Raw genomic sequence first — 22,909 nt, forward strand, 5'->3', positions numbered from 1 at the left:
TATATATATATAAAAAATTAAGACTTTTTTTATTACTCTGTTACTAGTGAGTCTGAAGTTTCATTCATCGTGTTGAGTTTGAAAAATAGTCAGACCGACGGACACAAGTCAAAGTTGTAAACTGGATTTATTCTCCTTCGTCTTTTTGAGAACTTGTGTAATGTATAGCACAAAACAGACACCGAAACCAGTTAGGGAAGCTACATGTATATTTGACATTGTTTATTTTTTCAAACAAAAGGCGACCAATTAAATTAAGTTTAAGATAGCACTAGCTTGAACTTTAAAACATGTTAAGCCTATTTAAGCAAATTAGAAAAAGAGTAAGGATAACAAGCTGCAATGTTTTTTTAAAACCTTTAAATCTGTTAACCTTATCTGCAGCCCTACAGTACCTACACCAATTTCGAACACCATTTCCATCACTTCACACCAATTTAAATCAATTATTAATACTGACTGTTAAGCTTCTAAGTATGCGCTTACTATTGTACTTATAATCAAGGGGCTTTCAACATATTTCGTAAGGTATATTTGCAAAAAAAACTGCACTCTTACCATAAACTTTCGAATATCCGTACGGGGCTCAGATCGGCGGGAAGAATGGATGTCAAAACAGCCAAGCATTGTCTCCTCGAATTACACTGAAATGCCATCTAAGTATGTGTATGTGTACTGCAGTGTTTATTTTGATATCCCAGCTGCCCTAGCGGTCCTACCGTTTCACAGTAGGAATGGTTTGTTAACCTGCTTTGCTCGCTTGTGGGAAACAAAAGTCTTCTCTCACAAATATTTTTTGTGTGGGTCAGAACATTTTCTTGTGAGGGTTTGGGCAATTTATTTTGGAGAGGCTTAGCATCCCCAAGCCTCTTATACGCACCACCTATGGACACATACCTCAGTTACAATACTATATATCATGTCAGGAAAGTATCACCCCTAGGAAGACTTTTACATGCCTGTTTAGTCCTGCTCAACCAGTTATTCTCTGCCATAACCAGCTTTACTAGAATGAGCCTTATAAAGGTGGCAAAAAAACAGGATCCTCACAAGTACTGTACTGTAAACAGCATCTGTTATTAACAGATCCATGATTGCTAGTAACAAAAATGTACCTGTTCTCAGATCGGCAAAATGTCAACAAATAAACAGATATTCTCTTTTTAGTGTGTTTGTGTCAGTGTATATTGAGCAATCTACAGCTCATTAACCATTTTCCTCTTTGTTTTTACTCCCAGAAAAGCATTGCTTGCTTTGCTATAAAGTCATGCATTATTTTATTTGTATTTTATTTAGCTTCTTTTTCTTACACAGGGGGATTGAGGAAGCACAAAAAGCTGAAGAGCATCATTAATTACTAAAATTAAACATATCACAATAGGAAATACACAGAATGCTTGAATGCATGAATCCCAAGACGAGTGGTGCATTGCAAGGTACAAAAATAGGTTGTCTCCCCAATATAGCCACTCAAATCACTGTGCACAATACCTATTTTTTGAATAGATCCACTTGTAGAAAAATAAATGATTTCCATGTATCAGTCAGGAAGCTCAATTGCAGAGCACTACCACACTGCGGAACGCTGTGATGGAATGTCTAGCTTTAACAAAGCTAAACGGGAGCAAAGCAAACCATTGAACTTTATCTGTAAAGTAGAGATTTAATATGTTTAAAATAACGATAAAGGCACTGTTACCAGTTTCCAATTACAATAAAACCCTGATTACTTTGGTTGTTGACCTTGTCTGAATGGTACCACCCTCGTATCGATAACTTTAAATTTAGAGAGAGAAATCATCTGGGTCTTGCACGCCTTGTGCTTCAGCGATCCCTGCTGGTGGTATAAAAAAAGTTTATATTTTTTTATTGATGATATCTAAAGTTCGTTATTTTATACTTTGTACAAAAGGTGTTTTTAAGCAGGTAGAAAATGAGTGAGGTGAAATATTTGTCTTATCTTCTGTAGATCACACTGGGTTAGGTCACATATAGGATTCAATTGCATCTCTCTCTGGCTTTAATAATCTAATTCATTTGAACTTCACTGCATATACATGGTTTGTTTGTTAATCAGAACTCTTGTTAATGTTAGGTAAGCCAGAGATGACAATTGAATGGATCTGTATGAAAGTGGAATGGTAACTAGACCAAAGACCTGCTGTGATATGTAACAGAGTGTGATGCAATGAGCAGCTGAATTGCCTTTCACCCGTTACCGTAAGTCTGAACTGTCTAGACACATTATACTGGTAGGGGCTGGTGAGTCTGGTCCTGGGGTACTTCACCTTTGATTTACAATAACTTTTTTTGTTAAACAGAATTACATTTATAAAAGATAGATCCTAGTAACTAATGTTGGCAGCGTGTTTTTATAACAGGAGTGTATTTTTTATATAAGCATGCAGTGCTTGTTATAGGGAAAATACACAATGCAGGGTTAGAACAACAAACATTGGAAACACCTGCCGTAACATTAGGACATCACTGTGAACATGTAAGAAATCAGTGATCCTCACGAGACACCAGTAATGTCTGGAGTCATAATTATCCTCTGCAAGTGATTGTACATACATAAGTACTTATGTCACACTTCCCAGATATCTGGTAAAGTGCTTGCTGAGCTGTGATAAACCTTTATATTAGCAGTTATTGGAAGTATTCGATCGTAGGGATATGTGGGAGTGTATGTCTGTCCATCCTTTAGTCTGTATGTCATCATTTGTACTTGTATCTTGAGATACAAGAAGTTATGTAATGTGCATATACAGTGATAATATTACTATTACTAACAAAGTAACTTGCTTACCTATAGGCATATAGGTCTTAAATACCACTTGTATAGTTTTCATACTTTATTCAGTGCCATTTGTTATTCTATACCAGGCATGGCCAATCACGGCTATTCTAATCCTGCCCTTTGTTCCACCCCTGTTCTATACTACTCTGTAGATACGTTGTTATGCATCATAGTCATCTAATTTTACATCACAGTGGTTGCTGTAATTTTAAATGTACAGCCATGACGGACGATGTTACTCATATGCTGTTAAGGTTCAGAAGAACCAGCCAAGCATGTGGCTGCCCTCTGTAGTTTTGTCAGATCTATTGTCTTGTCCATTGCAATGGAAGCAGACTTAAGAAAAACATATGCAGCTTCAGTATAGCACAGAAAATGTTTCAGAGATAATATTTGTGTAACAAATTAATTATTTATGTGAGGTACAAACAATTTCCATAAAAGTGCTTACCACGCTAATGAAATCAGATCCATCTGAAAGTGGAAGATATTGATCTAAACCTAATGATATAGAAAACGCTTTTGTAAAGTTTTCTGAAGGATTATCACATGACACTACAGTCATCAAACCTTTAAATTCTTATTCTAATGAGCTTAATAAAGTCCCATTGGCTTTGATTCCCCTGGCTTGCTTTCCAGCTTATGAGATGCATTTAAATGCTGAGGTTCATCAGATAGGAAACAAGAATAAAAACAGATAAAACTGCAATAATTTGGCAATTTATCACTCCAATGTAATATTGTTTATTTCAGTATGGCTTTGATGTTATTTAGCTGTATAGGGTACTTTTAGTACCGTCAATAGATTGAAATAAAAAATGTGCACAAGACCAGCAAGATGACTCTTGTAGAATTACTGTCACACTGGGATTTAATTGCAGTCAGCCTTTACTCCAGCTGGTGTTTACTCCCAGGTAACATTAAATTACAAATAGGTGTGTGCTGAGTAACAGGTATATAGGATCATCTGTAATGATTAGGATGTATTTTTTCCCCGAGTATGAGTGATACGCGAGGACAAAACCTATTACTTACACACATTTTTTGTGCAATTCCGTTTTTTTGCATTAAGCCTTGAGAATCAGTCAGAATTACTGTAAAAGTATTTATTTATTTATTAGCAGGCACCCGTATCCAGGACAGACAAGTGCAGTTTTGAAAGTACAATAAGATCAAAGTAAGAGCAACATAAAGAATACAGTAAATTATAAGTAAGAGTGAGTTCAACTAAGAGCATTTAAAACGTATAGTAAATATGTGCTTAGATGAGTAAAGATTGCCAGAAATGTGCTTTATGATACTTTCGGTTTTAGCCTTGCCAGCTTCAGTGTATTATCTCAGTATCAGTATACGTGTAATGGCTCAGAGTATGATTATGAATTTGAGTATTAGCACATCCCTGATTACTAAATATAACAATATCACTTAAATTAGATCTGCATTGGAACAAGTTATAGTTTACCGTTATTAATATCTGCTGCTGCTTAGATAATTTAAAAAGATGCCAAATGTATAATAGGCTTGAATTAGTACCACATGTGGCAATAGCACGTTGACAATGTGAAAAATTGCTCTGAAGCAAGAGTGAACAAGTGAGAAGAATCTGTTCATCTTAATTTTGCTCATTCTGGTTAAAATGATTTATTGAACAGCAAAAACAGCAGGAACCAAAATAAATGCTCCTTATCACTGTAGCATGTCAAAGAGGTTATTAGGGTAAGAGATGCAGGGAAGGTCAGTACGAGACTGACCCCTGTGGTCATGAGGTAGTGCATGAGAAGGCAGTTGGTATGTAACTGCTCTTTCAAATGAGCCTGGTTCTTTTGAGTGGTTAAGGTTTGGGATGGCATGTACAAGATACAAATGTCGCGCTTGTGCATAATGTTACCTCATCGTGTTGCTCCTCACGTCTGCGTTAGGAACCCCAGTGCCTGATAGATTGGTTCCTAATGAAACTGCATATGAGAAAACTGTTGGATATGTTGTGGAATTTAATGAGTAGATGATAAAATCTTTCTTTCTGGGAATATTGTAGAATTAAAGAGCCAGCAAATGACTCGGAAGTAAAGCAAATAAGAAGTAGAAGGATTATCATTGAGCTTAGACTAGGCAGACTCAAATATATACAATCGCTATCTTATCTTGATTGCTACATATAAATATTACCAAAACAAAGTCATCAAAGTGATCAAAAATGGTTTCATACACATTGCTATGCAGAGTTGTGTATCTGGAAATCTGTCAATTAACCAGACCTCTAGCTGCTCCCAGTAAGGCATGTATTTGTCTACCGTGTTGGACATTAATTTGGTTTCTGCAGGGTACAAAGGTTTATAAGTGACAGTATTGTGCTTTTAAAGGAGTTAACTGTAGTTTTTGGTCTTGCTTAAAAATACCGTGTGGCAGAGCACAGCTCTGCCCTTTAGAAATTGGCAGGGATGGGGTTAAATTCCCCTACCTGCCTGGGTTCATTGTGTTCAGGTGGCTGGGGTTGATTAGTTGATTAGGTTAATTAACGATCAATCAGCACCCAGCCAGCTGACATAAAAGGAGGCCTCTGCTTCTCATTTGGGAGGAGGGAGTTGAAGAAGCAGGTTGGTGTTTTGTTGTTTGTATTTTTGAAAGTTTGATTCCAGTGAAGGCATTGCCCAGCCTGGAAACCTTATTTTTTTTGTAAGTTTTGTTTTGTTGTCTTTTTATTTGTGTTTGAAGATTTTTTATTTTGCCCTTGCGCCCTTTTATTTTTGTGTATTTATAATAAAACAAAACAAAACTTACAAAAAAAATAAGGTTTCCAGGCTGGGCAATGCCTTCACTGGAATCAAACTTTCAAAAATACAAACAACAAAACACCAACCTGCTTCTTCAACTCCCTCCTCCCAAATGAGAAGCAGAGGCCTCCTTTTATGTCAGCTGGCTGGGTGCTGATTGATCGTTAATTAACCTAATCAACTAATCAACCCCAGCCACCTGAACACAATGAACCCAGGCAGGTAGGGGAATTTAACCCCATCCCTGCCAATTTCTAAAGGGCAGAGCTGTGCTCTGCCACATACCGTTTGACTTGTAATGGCTAAAAATGAAGCACCAGTTTAAATCAGTTTCATGAGTTGCAAGTTATGCAGCTTTTCTAATTTCAAAATATCAAGAAGCTGATCTCTGTATTTCTAAGGCAGTGTATGTGGCCTGATGGACAATTTGAATGCAGACAGGTACCCATCTAAAGCAAAACATGGTCTCCCAGCTGTACAATCCTGAATAATCCTGAGTTTCTTAAGTAAAATGTATTGGAATTACACTGTGGTGGAAGCCGCCCTCAAGCATACAGTGTAAGTGACTGGGCAGACTGGCTCAGCCAGCTGATACAGGCATGGGGTAGAGGGTGGTAAGCAAGCTTTTTTGTGAAATGCTGGGTAAGAAGTATTATTTATACTATCAGTCTGAATGACCAGCAGCTGCTGGTACTGTGAATCCTATTTAACAACTGCAGGGGGTGATGGGTGCATTGGCGGCTGTGGTCTGTGAGAGGTCATGGCTGCTGAAATATTCAGCAGGCAGGCCTGGCTGGAAACATTCATTATTTGAGAATTAGAGGGCTGGCTCCCTGCAGTTCCTCTGGGCTTGTTTATTTGTCCTGTTTTCCTCTGCAGTGCTTGTTTAAAAAACAAATATCAGTGCAGCACACATGGTCGACGTGTGAACTGCAAGAACAGTATGACAATCAAGTTATCAGAATTTCCAGTGTATTATACATTGTTTGTTATATGAGAAATTAACCCTATATGGCAGTGCCTGTTCACAAACTGCCATTTCAAGTTACCTGACATTCGGGCCCAGAAAACAGAAGCTTTTGGGGCCATACATTAGAAATATGGCAGTACCTCATTAGCAATTACAATAATAAGGCTACATTTTAAAATATGTATGGCAGGTATTATGCTGTTTTGGAAAGGCATGAGCATTATCAGATTTTTACCAGTGTAATTTGAACTCCTAGAGCTAAACCACTGAAGTTAACAGCATTGGCAAGCTGGGACCACAAGTCAGCTACATTGCTGCCCTTTGTAAATTATTAATTCCTCCTCATTTCTAAGAGAATTGTTCACAGGGATTTAGTGGAATAATGGATACGGTTCTTGATTCTACATTTGATATTTATAAAATTGTATTACAGGGTGAATTGATAGTGGCAGAAATACAAATACAGTGGCCTTTCCCAGACCCTTTCAGGGATAGAAATGCTATTCTGGGTTATGGACTGTATCGGAATCTTTGGACTGTAAGAGTGTTCTGTTGATATGGATCAATACAGTCACAGATAGCTGGTGTCAGTCTTCTCAAACTAATCTGTTTTTGTGTTATTGATTGACAGTTTCACTAGCAGTGTGGTATCAAAAAAGGCAAATGACTTCAGTTAAGCTTTAAAGAGAAAGCATAGTTTGGCTGACCTGTTGGAAGTCTTGTGCTTTTAGAACTTACAAAAATGATACAAAAAGTTGACACGCTGTCCAAATCATCTTATTTTCATGCTCAGCCTGTTGTTCTTAAATCAAACATGGGCATGTACTGTTAAAGGTCATGATAAATGTATTGTCTGTGTCTGCCTTTTGTAGAATTATATTTGCTGGATAATATATTTTCAGTTGGTTTATTTGTATTGTGTTTGGTTTTCTGTTGTTTTGAAGTATATATGGACTATCCTTCATTAAAACTGAATTATATAAAACAATTTACCTACAGACATAACAAAAGCGTAATTATTGTTAAATGTCAATTTATTTCATGTTCAATTCTGATAAACTAGCCATTCATTTATGATAAACTCTAAACTTGAATTCACCATGAATAAACTGCTTTAAAGTTTCACCAATAAGAGCAAGCGTAGTATATATCATGAATTGTTATTTTCTTAAAAATAATAATAATAACATATAATTATGCAAATCTTTAAAATTATTATGGAAAAAGTACACAGAAAGAATATTGAGCTTGTTTTATTAGTCGTGGGGCAGTGCAATTAGTTGCCCTTAAATGTATTATAGTGTATAGATATCCCTTTAGTGTTGCTGCAGGGAACCACAATACAAAGCAAATGTTATAATGTAAAACAGCAGTGCAGAAAGAATGAGATTCCATTTGACCATTGATTATTTGACTAAAACCTCTGATTTATGGGTGGGGGCTTATGTTTTATGTATTTAATCAAGTCTGAGTGATATCTCTCTGCCTCCAGAGATTACTGTCCTCACCAGACAGCCCCAAGCAAATCCTTAAATGCAATAATGTGTTTTCATTCAAATTGCTGGGCCCAAAAAGGATAGAACAAGGCATAGGGAGCAGACGGAACTGCTATTTAATTTGATAGAGCAGGATGCCCAAATTTGGATCAAAGTACAGTAACGTCAATATAATAATCGATTAAGATTTTTATGTTTTTTAATTGTCAGAGTATAATGATTTAAAGCTTTAAGTTGCACAGCCATGAAAACTTTTCGGACTGATTCAAATATTTATTTATTTATTTTTTACTGGCTATGAAGTCTACTTTTGGGAGCAAGAGACATGGCGGAGCTTGTCCAAGGATGCACACCTCTGGTCCTAGAGTATGAGGTTATCAATGAAATACTTAACGGATTAATAGCTGAATAGAATTTGAATTGATTCATTTAAGTGTGTGGTGGTAACAGTATCTGTGCTAGAACAGTCTTCGCTGTATACCACATCTGTAGAGGCTGTAGTGCAGAGGGCAAGCACCTAATACACTTCCAGTCCTCGTCTTTGTTCATGTGCAATCATAATTAATACATTGACCAGATCCTAAGTAATTATATTAAACCTGGAGGTGAATGGCCCTGACAGGCTGGAGTGATTGAAGTAGCCGGAAATAAATACTGTGACAGATCAGAAGCATACTTGGCCATAATCACAACAACCACAAGGTCTTAGATTTGCATCAATTGTACCTTCAGATACTTATGAAAGGAGTACACAAGGCTGCAAAGGGTTATTATAAGAACAGCAAATACTTCTGGACTCTGTAAGATGGGGGAATGGTAGAAGTACTGGAGAGAACACATTGATATAACATTTATGTCCATTATTCCAGTCTCTCTTGTAAGACTCCTTAGTCACCACTGCCTAATAGTGACACCTTCAGGTAGTAGATGGAATAACTCTTTAGACAGCAGCAATTGTAGCCAGACATGCTTAGTGCCTGTAGTTTTTCACGCCTGGTCTGCTTACGTGTATTTTAGTTCTCCAGCTACATAACGTCAGTTTAGGCTCGACATAAATAGTAATCAGCAATTATTATCGTACAGAGTTAAAGGTACACCACTTTGTGTTGTGACTCACAACACCTTTAGGGGTGTGATTGCCTCATGTTAATCACACACCCTGTTGTGTCTTACTACTTAATTAAGAAATCACCCCATTACTTAATGTCCACCATTTAGTGAATTGGTCATCAATTTACTACAAATTACTGATTAGCGGTTTATTAAATATAATGCTTTAGAAGGCTAGTGGCTTTTTAACTGGCATCACTTTGTTTAAATATACATCCTTGTGAATACATTTAGATTGATTTTAACATACTGATTGTGCAAAGGCTTTTACAGCCAGATACATTGTATATACACTTTAGAAACATGTTATTGGCCCTTCATTTAAAGAAAAGGGGACAGGTAGTTAAATCAAAAACATAAATAGGTAAAGATTGGGAATCGATGGAACAGAATGTTCTCTTAGGAGGTGTTGCTACACCCGGAGACTACTGTATTTCTTCATTATTGTTCAGATCAGTTCATTGGAGTTGCTATATGGACCTCTTGAGGTATAGGACTGAATTCCAGGTTTGTCAATTCATACAGATTTGGGTGTGTTTCCCAGGGCCTATACATGCTGTTTGTCACTCCTTGCTTGAAGCCTTGTCCGTGATGCATGCAGAAACTAAAAACAGAGTGGGATCCTGTTATAGGCAAAGACTGAATTACCTTGCTCCCTGGATCTCAAATCTAAGTTAGAAAATCATACTAATACAATTTTTTCAACTACTCAAAATTAATTTAATGTATTTTTATGTGGTTTTTTTACTGAGCTATGTTCTAGTTTTAATTGTCCTTTTGTCTGCCAGTATTTACTGTCTGAAATCATTGATCCCTGTGGTCATTACTAATTCTGAAACTCATTGATTTAACTCATATAAATGATCTCATTAAGCACGCAAGCCATGTTTTTCTTTTCTTTTCTAATGACAGCTTTTGCAGCTACTACTTAAAATCATTCTTTTAGCAGCATTTCCAAGGATGTAATACTGTACTTAACTTAAATAGCTGTGCAGTTTAGTAATCTGGCATATTTAGTAGTTTGTGCAGCAACCTGCGAATTAGGGAGCAGTAAGGATTGTGAGTAAAGGATTGATTCAGCTTGATGCAAGAATAAAACAGTAAATCAGAAAGGTTTGCAGCGTGCTTCCTGCATATTGATAACAAGCCATGATGCCTAGCTGTTGCCCTTCAGGAGAAATGAAGTATTCGTGAGTTTGCAAGTCGACGCTGTCTGTAGCCTCCCTTTGCACTAAGATTCATTGCGTTGTGTTTCCTTAAGGCTTGAGGCTTTTTACAAAACTGCATTTATGACGATAGCAGTTCCCATGCTTTACAGACATTCCTAAAATAATAGTTCATATTAAAAGAAAAACTACAAAATAAAATGAATAGAGATCTACAGTACCAGGAAAGAGTTGGCCTGTTGATTGATTATTGATTGGGTTATTGTTAATGTTTCTAAAATAATAAATACCATATTTGTTTGCTGTCGGACCTAGACCATCAATTTTGGAATGAATCAAATGTTTTGGGCATTTAGCACCTTACTCCCTACTGTAAATGTGACTCCTGCAACAAACTACAGTCTTATCTGAAATCTCAATCTGCACATAAAGTGGAAATTAACCATACAGTATATTAAAGGGACCTTATTTCCTAATTGCTGTTTTCAGCTTTTGTCCCAGTTTTATCACTCAGTTGCATTGAGACATTGAATTTCTCAGTGGCTAAAAGGGAAACCAGATCAAAATACCTTCTATCTGACTCTCGCATCTAAATTCCAATTTGGGTTTATTGCTTTTATATTGATGTCATTGCATGTGTATTTTAAAATGTCAAAGCGTCTTTCCTGAAGAAAATAACTCAAACTAATCAGAGCAACTGCAGCCTTTTGATCTGGATACTGACTGTAACATGGTGGATTTCCATTTCACATGGAAAGAAAATAATATATTCCTGTGAGTGAAGTACATAATGTAACCAGGAATTTAAGGCCCAATTTAATTCTTTTTTTAGCTGGGGAAAAAGCGTTTTAGAAAATTAGAAATCAAATTTGGAGAAATGGTTAGTCTCACATTGTTGATCATTTAATTGAACTTAAAATGGATTAACCTGCTTATTGCTATGTTTATTACAATGTATTTGTAGTTAATAGAATTGGGCCCACTTTAGAGTTCATCCAGTTGTAATGAAACTAAGTTGAGAAGAATTTTTTTTTTGTTTTGTTTTTTTCCTGGCAACTTGGTTTTAAATCCCCCCCAAGAACAATTATTTTGCAAGGCGAGCACACCCTAGTAACTCCCCTTGCCTGACTGTTTTGAATATCTGTTTCCAAGTCTCTTAGCAACATTGAAGACATTGAGAAACATTGAATTGTTTCTTGAAAAGTGAAAGTTTTAGTAACTGTTAGCATGAAAATGTGCATGCCAAAAAAGAGCTACCTTGAAAAAAGAAATGTTCCCTTAGCACTTTAGCTAAATGAAGTGCATTCTGAAAATAGACATGCTGTTTCAATGTCTTCAAAAGCACAGGCAAGTAGTTTTTAGAATGTGTGACATAACTGCTTCCCACATAGCAGGCATATCTGGGGCCTATATATTCCTGCCATTTCATTAAATTTATAACGAGCTTCCTTTGAGTAGTGCAATTGGGCTTGTCATATATGCAGATATGAGATGAATCTGGAGATGACTAATGAACTAATCTGCTATTGCTGCATCTATGTCTGGTTGTGTATGAAAATTGAAAGTACTGTAATCCAATTCCCAAGGAGAGACGACATGCCTCTGCATCATGAAAGAGTATGGTTAGCAAAGGTCAACCAATAACCTATTTAGAGTTTCACTAATTGGTGCAATTTGGAATTTTTTGCTTCGCATTTGCAGTTATATTCATATATAATTTCCAAGAAGACATGAGCTCCAGTGAATGTACATATTCCACCTACTGCTAAGCTACAGTAATCATTCACATTTCTATAATCTGCTGCGCTAGTTTCATTTCTAGGATGGCAGTCACAGAAGGATTTCATTCCTAATCTTTTGGTGGTTGATTTAGGGAAAATAACCAGCAAACGTAACCAAGCCGTGTTTTTTCCCTAAAGTATTTGCTGTCTCTGATAAATATCTGTAAAATGATATCTGTCCAGACCCTGCATAGTATTCTGGGGACAGGTACACACAGAAATTGGTTTAAAAAAAAAAAACTTTCAATTATATTGCTCCCTGGTCCTGGAACCATATTCAGAAAGAACTTGCAAATGTGGTATACTTGCATGATTTCAAGCAAATCATTGATATCTACTGTATGTAACAGGAAGACGTCCCTGTTTTACATTATCTTTTAATGCTTTTTGTGAACTTGCTTAATAACGGCTTTGATGGTGGAATATTTTAACAGGGTGATGTGTGTATGTGAATTGATTTGAATGTTTATCTCCTATATTCTTGGCCAGGTCTTACTTGTAAAATACATTTTTAAATCTCAAGTGACTTCCTGGTACAGTAAAAAACAAAGACAAATAAATATACTGCCTTCATGCAGGCAAACTATGGTAGCCAGTGTTGTGGTACTGAGTGGGCCCTGGGGCTGTATGTCATGGTTTTATGCCAGATCCAAAATGCAGGTCAGTAGGTTTGAATTGTCAGTCTTTATTGCTCGATTACAAAAGCCTCTTTTCATCTATAACAGTATTTTTCACTGACTCTTGTAGTCGGCAGGTTTATAAGCATGTGAGGATGCACTCAGCTGATTGCTCAACCCACAGGAGCATCCTTGGTGCTCCCATATATCCATGTAGGCTTAAAGCGTGTGTCCTCTTTTAATCAGGATCAGCCCATATGCTATGTGGAATTGACTGGTGTTCAGTGTCTATTGAGGTAACAAGCATGTCACAGGCTTACAGTTCCAAAGAAGCATTGTTAGCCATTCAAGGCTTTTAAAAATATAAATAAATGTGCTTTTATATTGCCCCTGTAGGATACATTCATCCTTAAAGTGCTTTAAAATGAATTTCCCTACCTCTAATTAGCTTTATTAATATTGTTGTGCTACCCCTTTTATTGTGCTGAGAATCTCTGCAAATATGCAAATATTGTAAATACCAAGCTGTAGCTAACTGCTGCGTCTGGATACCTTCAGGCATTAGGTACCACTAAGTAGAAGCAAAAATATCTGTATATTCCAAACTAAAGTGTAAAATATATTTCCAAAGAACATAATAATATTTCACCAAAACTACACATCTCTCCTGTGCTTTCTCTTTTCTTATTTCTCTTTTGCTGGCTTTTTTTTTCTCTCTCTTCAATGAAATTCCTTGTGACAGTCAACCTATTCACACCTACACAAGATTAATGTCTAATACGTGCACAATCAGCAAGTCCCATTAAGAGAATTCCATGCTTCATCATCCTGGGATATAAGAATGTGAACCAAACTCCCTTTAACATTGAAGAAATTAAGTAAGACTTTTAGTATTTCTAAATATACCAATATTTGTTGTTTTAAAATACGAAATACAAAACTCACGAACACTGCATAGCTAGCATATTTTAAGCATATACGGATCACCTGATCTCTATACCTGTAGCCTATGGAATGTTCTGCCCTGTATATTCCTGCAGTTAACTCAATTAAACATCCAGGCTTTCCATATATATATATATCCCTATTATATATCATATATATATATATATATATATATATATATATATATATATATATATATATATATATATATATAAGCCATTGAGCTACCTACCACAGTACCAATCTCAACTTGTTCATTCTAAAGGGGTGTTTTTCTAATTCATCGTTACAACTGATGTTAATAAAAGCAGTTGACGATGCTTGAAAATATATAGACAAGGTATGGAGCTGCCAGAGGAGACCACTGCAGCTTTCTCTCAGTGCTACAATAACTGCTAACTAAGAGGTTCGTAGGGCAGATTACAAGGCTGCCATAACGCTTCCCGTTCAGGCTCTCTGGAGACAGTGAACAGTGGGGAACTAGAAACCCAGTCGCCTCATTATGAATGCCTTTGAAACCCCCAATGCGTTTCCTCTTATTTATCTCTCAAAAAGAAACAGGCAGCGTTTTTATATGTGTCACCATAAAGAGGTTTCCCCCTACAGATTAACCTATAAGCAGATGGAAAGCTGTGCTAGAGAAGCAAAATGACACACAAGCCTCCATCTCTGAGCATTGCATGATTAGGGCGCCTGAATCTTGGAGATGGAGGGAGAGGATTAGGGTAATTGCTTCTCATGGAAGCCATCTGGCTCCAGGAAATAACCTATACCTGAATGCCGTATAGTGCCTGAGTTTCTTGCTAAAATGTGGAGAATGTGGAGAATGATTAGTTTTACATTTAAGAAACATTTCCCAAGCTGCTGATTCTAAGTATGTTGACCTTACTTGTGTCTAAAGGGGAAATTGCACTGTTCTCCAAACCTGGAGTACCTGGAATAATAAAACAAAGTCAAACACATTTTTTATCTTGATCAATAGATGCTTTATTTCTGATTACACAAGCTGTACTGTGATGCTGTTATCTCAGCTGTATTCGCTAAGCTAAAATGCCCACTGTTTTTATTCCATTAGACTCTGCTTAGGTCTTTAAGGATGTGGGTTACTGTGACCCAAAAAATATAAGTGGGGGCTATTCAAAGGATCTGAACTGCGACAGATCTTAAAACTCTTTTTTAAATTTAATTTTATTGTTAAGATCATTTAAATATGCCAGTCTCGATACTTGCTTCAGCGTGCCCTGCTTCATGCTGGGGAGTTATCAGACTCCACATGATGTCTTTCATGGTTATCAGACTAGAAATATTGTAGTCAGATTTACAACAAGCCCCGGATCTTAGTGAGAGTTTATTGTTGGATCTGCCGCATCTCGTTAATGTGTTATTTTTATTTATGAGTTTAGATATATATATATATATATATATATATATATATATATATATATATATATATTATATATATAGTCCGTGCTTGATAATCATGACACTGGAATGAAGTTTGATGTCTGACATGTTCACCATGGATTAATTAGGCACCCAGTTTCTGAAATACTTAAAATGTTTATTTTTAATTGCAAGGAGCATTGCATCTTTAAATTTAGATCTAAATGCAGCTCCCACTGTGCAGCAAAATCATGCTTCTTGAGCAAATTCTGCTGGCTTGTGTCGTTCTGTAAAATGCTTAGCATAGAATAAAGGGATATATGCAATATAGAATACTGCAAGGCACTAAGTACACTAACAATTTGGTGTCAGAAATATTGAGAGGAGAACTGGCTCATGAACTAATATATTACAATAGCTGTCATTTCTAACCAAATTATTTCACATTATTTTGACATTGGTCACTTCTTAACCCATACAGTTGTATACTAAAATACCAGAGAACTATATTTGAAGTTACTGTATTATCACTGTGGGTGCCATTTTAGACACAGATAAGATTTCAACAGTAGATATCCAGTTGAGATAGTGTAAAGATGATTCTGCTATGACAGAAAATTCCATAAAAGGCACTACACCTAGGTTATATTTTAAATAAAAATATAATTGCAGCATTCATGGGTAAGTGTGTTAATGAGAAAATCCTGATTACTTTTAAGAATAATAGTAGTTGATAAACATTTTGTTTCACAAATTATTGACGGTTATCCAGGAAATACTTTGTTTAGTTAATCTGCAAATACCTTCATTCATATATACATACATACTGTGGCAGAGTAGGGGGAGGAGCTAGAGATGAACACCTGGCTCCAATTGAATTAACGAGTCCCCTGCATAAAAGGTTAGGAATCCCTGCATTCATGCCGGTGTGCCAGGCTGAGGAAGCTACACTGAACAAAAATATAAATGCAACATGCAACAATTTCAAAGGTTTTACTGAGTTACAGTTCATATAAGGAAATCAGTCAATTGAAATAAATTCATTAGGCCCTAATCTATGGATTTCACATGACTGGGAATACAGATATGCATCTGTTGGTCACAGATACCTTTAAAAAAAAAGTAGGGGCGTGGATCAGAAAACCAGTCAGTATCTGGTGTGACTGCCATTTGCCTCATGCAGCGCGACACATCTCCTTCGCATAGAGTTGATCAGGCTTTTGATTGTGGCCTGTGTAATGTTGTCCCACTCCTCTTCAGTGGCTCTGGATCGTCACGGTATCTCTGTGCATTCAAATTGTCATAGATAAAATGCAATTGTGTTCGTTGTCCGTAGCTTATGCCTGCCCATACCATAACCTCACCGCCATCATGGGGCACAACGTTGACATCAGCAAACCGCTCGCCCACACGACGTCATACATGTTGTCTGCCATCTGCCCAGTACAGCTGAAACCGGGATTCATCCGTGAAGAGCACACTTCTCCAGCGTGCCAATGGCCATCGAAGGTGAGCATTTGCCCATTGAAGACGGTTATGACGCCAAACTGCAGTCAGGTCAAGACCCTGGTGAGGAAGACGAGCATGCAGATGAGCTTCCGTGAGACGGTTTCTGACAGTTTGTGCAGAAATTCTTCAGTTGTGCAAACCCACAGTTTTATCAGCTGTCCGAGTGGCTGATCTCAGACAATCCCGCAGGTGAAGAAGCCGGATGTGGAGGTCCTGGGCTGGCGCGGTTACACGTGGTCTGCGGTTGTGAGGCCGGTTGGGCGTATTGCCAAATTCTCTAAAACGACGTTGGAGGCGGCTTATGGTAGAGAAATGAACATTAAATTTTCTGGCAACAGCTCTGGTGGACATTCCTGCAGTCAGCATGCCAATTGCACGCTCCCTCAAAACTTGAGACATCTGTGGCATTGTGTTGTGTGACAAAACGGCACATTTTAGAGGGGCCTTTTATTGTCTCCAGCACAAGGCGCACCTGTGTAATGAAAATTTGAGAGAAGTAAGCTTTTTGTGTGTATGGAAAATTTCTGGGACCTTTTATTTCAGCTCATGAAACATGCGACCAACACTTTACATGCTGCGTTTATATTTTTGTTCAGTGTGCATATGCTTGGGAGACGTGTGGTAAAAAGAAAGAAGGTACTGTGTGTCATGGGTGAGGTGTGTAAGAGGAGTTTTTGTGACTGGTAAATGGCTTAGCCATCCAGTTTATAGTGAGGGATTTGAAAGAAAGTTTAGTTAGCTTTCCGTTCAGGAGTTAGGCTAAACATGCACAATGGCGCTAACATCAAAGTTTCGGTGTTCGGTCAGTATTTTTAAAGGGTGCAAACAAGCAGAGGGCTTTGCCACAATACATATATACAGACTATTTATCAGTGTACACCTCACTAGGGTTAAGTATCCATCTATAACTGGATCTGTACCTTAGAGATATATTCAAATATATATTGAATATTTGAAATACTAGTTGCATGAACAGTTGCACAGTCAAGTTGTTTAAACAACACTGTCAACAGATCCAGCCCCTGATTGTGTCACTTGAAGGTTGAACCCCACTCTGCACTAATGGCAAACAGCTTCCCCACCTACAGTACAAGAGTTGTTTTCTTGCAACAAGTTGTGCTCCTAAATCACGAAGTGTGTTATTTCGGTACCCAGTGGGAAACAGGCACCAGTTAATAATAGCTCTGGGATTAATCATCAAAATACCTAAAACGGTTAAAGTCCTTTTATAACAACACTTTAGCAGCATGTTAAAATCTTTGTACCTATTACTTTGTATTTCCAGTAAGTCCCTGCTTTTACCTAACAGGTTATTGAAGCACAAGAAATGTCACACACAAAAAACACACGCACGTGCACACAAACCTACACACCACACATAACTGTCTGAGCTAGCATTTAAACCCACATTCTCCAAGCTCTTGGTACTTTGCTCTAACCACTCAACCAAATCCTGTTTTAATTGGTATAATTCATAACTGCATAATGAGGCAGATATTACAATGTAGTATTGTTTTTGGTATTTTTTGTGATGCTAGTATAATTTCACAATGTGTCACAACTTCAGACTCATTAAAGAACAATTTACAGTTGGCTGATTTCTTTGGAAAACTCACCTTGATTATATAAAGGCTTTTGATCATTTATTTTGCTGTCTGTCTTGTTGGTCACACTAAGTCAAGTTATTTGTTTGCTTTAGTGGCCAATAAGGTAAGCTGTTGCAGTTTTTTTTTTTAAATCCTAAGTGCTGTTTCTCTGCAAAAAAAAAAAAAAAAAAGACGACTGGTGGAAAAATAAAGTGGCCCTGTATATTGTCGCAGTGCAGAGGAAGCTGTCAGCAACTCTATTATATTTCCATCAACAGAATAAGAGGCTGTAAGCATGCTGCTAAAAACCTCCAATAATTCCAATCTAGTAAATATTGCATAGGAGTTAATTAGGGATTCATGCAGGAACCTGCGTGTATTTCTGTAATGCTGTGATATATAATATTCCTGTTCTACTGTCTAGTGAAAAGATCCTTGTGCTTTGTGCATTATGAGACTGCATGCATGCTTTATACTTATGTTTCTATGTGCAGTGGCTGGTGTTACCAGTTTGTTGTGAAATGGAGACATGTTAATAGTGCATCAAGGACTTACGCTAATGACCTTATCAAAGTTTACTGAGGTACAGTATACTGTGGATCAATACAAATGTAGCAAAGTGTTGACAAACATTATTAAGAATTTTTTGCATTTTCCAGTTTCCTGTGCTGTGTTTCTTTAGGATGCACCAGATTACAGCAATGTGCAGGAGCTGCAGTATTTAGACATGGTTATCTCTGAGACCTTACGGCTGTACCCACCTGGATTTAGGTAATATAACCTGGTGCTCATTTACTTATATTTTAAATTTCAAATTGGCTTCCTCTCCTGAGCAGATTATTTGTATTATTTTCTTCTAATCAGGAAAAGTTCTTCACAAAATATTGTACCACGAGGATAAGATTTTTTTTCTGATTTTCCGATACAGAAATAGGAACATTGCAGAGAAGGGAAAATCGCCCTGCAATACTTTGTAAAAATGATAGAACTGAAGCAAAAAATGCTAGCAACATAGACCTAAAATAATACAACAATGTATAAAAACATTATCTTTCATGTGTTCTGTGCCACAGTTGGGAGCCGATTTACAGTTTATTTGTAGTTAGTTTATGGCATCTATTTTGAGTATAATTTGTTTTGATCATGCCACAGGTTCGCTCGTGATGCTGCCAAGGACTGGAACGTAAATGGTCACTTCATTCCAGCTGGTGCTACAATTGAGATACCTGCTGGTTATATCCACTATGATCCTGAATACTGGCCAGAGCCAGAGAAATTCATCCCGGAGAGGTAGGCAAGAACAGGATTAAAAACCAAAACTGTAGCTGTGTATTTGTAACCCTCCTAGGTGCATCCATAACTACCCTTCGCACAAAAGGGAACTAGTCAAATACAAAGGAATATTTTTACCCCTCTGCAATTCTGGTTCAAAATGGCAATCCTGTAAATATATAATATTTGTATCTCCACAGTCTGGAAATCTAGTGACATTTCTTATAAAGTGAACAGATACTTGTCAAAGGCTTCCGTCATTGCAAAAGAATGCATTCCCTTCTCAGTCAAAAATACATGTGGCCAGAAAAACAAAAGACGTTCATGGCATAGTAAACCTCAGACTGCTTTAAAGAATGCCTCATTTCAAAGGTGAAGGGACAATCAACAAAGTAAAAAAAGAGAAATAAACGAGTCCTGTAAGATGCAGCATAGAAACAATAAAATAATCAAGGGGCAGCTCAGTCTTGTTTTAAACTCAAAGCAAATGAATCCAGCGTTTAGTGCTTTTGATTAATTGATACAAAGTACAGTACATATTGCAGTGGATTAACAATGTGAAGCACAGTTACTTAATGGATACATTCTTCTTTGTCTTGTATTACTTTTCCAAATATGTATTCTTGTTTTACTATGAACTGTGAGTACAGTATAATACTGTGACTTGATTGATAATTACATCCAATTCTGACTTACAGTCAAAAGAAATCATTAGCTTAAAGACTATTAAGTGCAGTACATACTGTACATATACGGTATATGAAGACTCTGCAATAGGAACATTTATTGATTTCCAGGTTCACAGCAGAAGCCAAATCCCAAAGGCATCCTTTCACATACCTTCCATTCGGAGCTGGGCCCCGAAGCTGCATTGCAATGAGGCTGGCTTTACTGGAGGCAAAGATAGCCATGATTCGGGCTGTCCAAAAATTCACCTTTCAAATGAGCCCAGAGACTAAGGTTTGTCTTTCCCGTCGTGCTTTTTTTTTTGGGGGGGGTGTTTATGATGTTACATGTTTTCTTCCTTTCGGAGTGTGAAGTCTGTTTAGTATAGATTAAACCACAATGGGCCTGTTTTTTATATTTCTTTTTCAAGCCCTAACATGTTTTGTTAGTAATTTTACTAATGCATATTTGATTAATTACCATAATGCTGTGAGTATAACATGCACACTATTACAGGATAGTTACTGAGTTTTTTCTACAGGTTGTGGCTGTTTGTCAGACTTGAAAACATAACAGGAATCTCAATATAAAGCATAGAATAAAATGCTCATTATGCACTTAACTGAATTACTAAAATGAGCAATTACAACAAATTGCATTCAAAGACCATTCAGAGGAGCCCTGCTATTGTTGTTACACACTTTCTTACAACGACAAGATGTTAATTACGATATGTACACGAATGATTGCAATACAAGTAGATATGCACCCCAGGGGTGCACAAACCAGGTCCTCGAGGCCTGGAATCCTCCAGGTTTCATAACGATCAATAAATAATAAGCTGTAAATAAATCCAATTTAAAAATGTAGGGTAGCGGTGGAAAAAGACTCGGACTGGAATTATCCACTACTAATGTACCCAGTCAATGTTACTATTCCTGCATTGCACTTTTGGAAACTTCCATTTTAATCATGTCATTTTATTCTCATTTTTAGATTCCTCTTGAGCTGAAATCCAATTCAACCCTTGGGCCGAAAAATGGCATCTTCATCAAAATAGCACAGCGCACTGACAGCTGAGCTGAAGGCCCCCATGAAATGAAGCCATCTCAAATCTGTTTCTGTATTAATGATTTAATCTTCCTGCGTGAGACCCTGTTATTTAAAGGGACCTACTTTATATAGTGGCCTTCTATTAAGAATGTTACAACAGGTACACTTTAGTGGTTTTATGTTATGTGCATTGCAATAAATGACTGGTGTGCATCAGTATAAGGAGAGAGTATGTGAGTCTAGGGTACAGTAAACTCTTGCTTATCAGAAGCATTTGGAACCAGACCGTTCAGAGATGTGATTAGTTTGGAGTGATTTTTTTTTTATTGCAATTTGTATGATACTAAAGTGCCTTGTTTAGTTTTTATGTTTTTCATACTTCTACTTGATAAATGTAGTTGCTGGAATAAAATCTAAAGCTGCAAATGTTTGAAATACTTATAGAATTCTGAAATTGCTCAGTTTCTACTGCTGCTCTCAAAATGGTTCTTATTAATGGTTAACTCAGATTACCAGGCTTCAGATTGACGAGTCTGTGGGCAAGATGCACATTTTTTGTTTAAAAAAAGTTCTCCTGTGGTAAACAAGCCAGACATCCTGGATATCTTAATGTAGCCAGCAACTAAAACAGATGTTATCAAGTGCCTGTAAATATTGTAATGGGAATTTTAAAGCTTCGCTATTGGAGCAAGGACTTAAAAATGTGTAGTTTACTAGGTACTTGCACTTTTACATTGCTTCAGGTTCGTTATAATCCAGCATCGTCCACTATAAGTGAAAATCCTATAACACAGATTTTTTTTTAAACCTGGTTAATAATACATTGAACAATACTTGAAATAGTTACACTGATACCAGTAGATACAGCAAGAATGATCTGTGTGTGTTACATCTGTAACTGATTTGTTGAGGAATAATTGTATGGCGTTTGTGGATTAACATTATTAATAATAATAATCACACTAACAAGGTGCTATTCACTTAGTTGCCTCTATGTATTTACCTTTATGTGAATTACAGTAAATAATTTTGCACTATAAATAGTACACTAATTAAAAATTACACATCACATTAGGATAGAAAAAACGTTTATTTGTTAAAGGCATTTTTATTACAAAAATTGTACTTCAATACATATTTTAAAAAGCATACAATACTCTTCATAAACAGCACCCTAATTAATAACAGAAGTGAATTATGGAACAAAACTCGCCTGTTGTGTAATAAAGTAATTTTAGCAGGCATGCAGTTGTAGACTGGATCTCTATCATTACATTATTTCAGTTGAGCAATTTAGTGCCTGCTGTGTATCATTATTATATTTTTTTTTTGTCACACAAAAAAAAAAAAAAAAAAAAAAAAAAAAAATTATATTCCCATGGCTCCCTCTAGTGGAACTGCTACAAGGTGAGTTAGGTTGAGGTTTACTGTATTGTGTCTTTTTCTGGGAACATTACCCGTTACATTATTTCCCCAATCCATAAAAAGAGATAAAATAAGTCATGTTTTCAAACCTTACATTAAAAAAAAAATATTCTGCCTATCAATGTTATATATAAAACATTTTAAAAGATCTGTTTGACACTTTATTTCTACCTCCCAGTCTGGTTTTCAGAAGTTATGTTACTGTACATATGTAAAGAAAATGATTTTATTATTTGTATCACTTAGGTTTGCCTTAAATAGCTAAGCTCATGCAAATGGGAGACTGACAATGTGCAGAGATGGGGGGGTTCTATAGCCTTGTTAAGGAGCCAAATAGTTTTCCAAGTTCAATTTTTCAC

The 22,909-nt window shown here is 36.6% G+C and overlaps 1 protein-coding gene across 6 annotated transcripts in view; it reads left to right on the forward strand.

Annotated features, from left to right (window-relative positions):
* The window catches only part of tbxas1 (thromboxane A synthase 1 (platelet)), a 60,482-nt gene extending 38,920 nt beyond the window's left edge, over positions 1-21,562 (forward strand). For all 6 annotated transcript variants that reach the window (XM_041254386.1, XM_041254383.1, XM_041254387.1 and 3 more), the window contains 4 exons: positions 18,817-18,905; positions 19,287-19,424; positions 20,204-20,366; positions 21,069-21,562. In XM_041254386.1, the coding sequence (XP_041110320.1) occupies positions 18,817-18,905; positions 19,287-19,424; positions 20,204-20,366; positions 21,069-21,152 (474 nt within the window). In that variant the 3' untranslated portion in view covers positions 21,153-21,562. The remainder of the gene's footprint in view (positions 1-18,816; positions 18,906-19,286; positions 19,425-20,203; positions 20,367-21,068) is intronic.
* Positions 21,563-22,909: the final 1,347 nt, after the last annotated feature.

The sequence above is a fragment of the Polyodon spathula genome, chromosome 7, assembly GCF_017654505.1.
Source record: "Polyodon spathula isolate WHYD16114869_AA chromosome 7, ASM1765450v1, whole genome shotgun sequence".
Classification (NCBI taxonomy): domain Eukaryota; kingdom Metazoa; phylum Chordata; class Actinopteri; order Acipenseriformes; family Polyodontidae; genus Polyodon; species Polyodon spathula.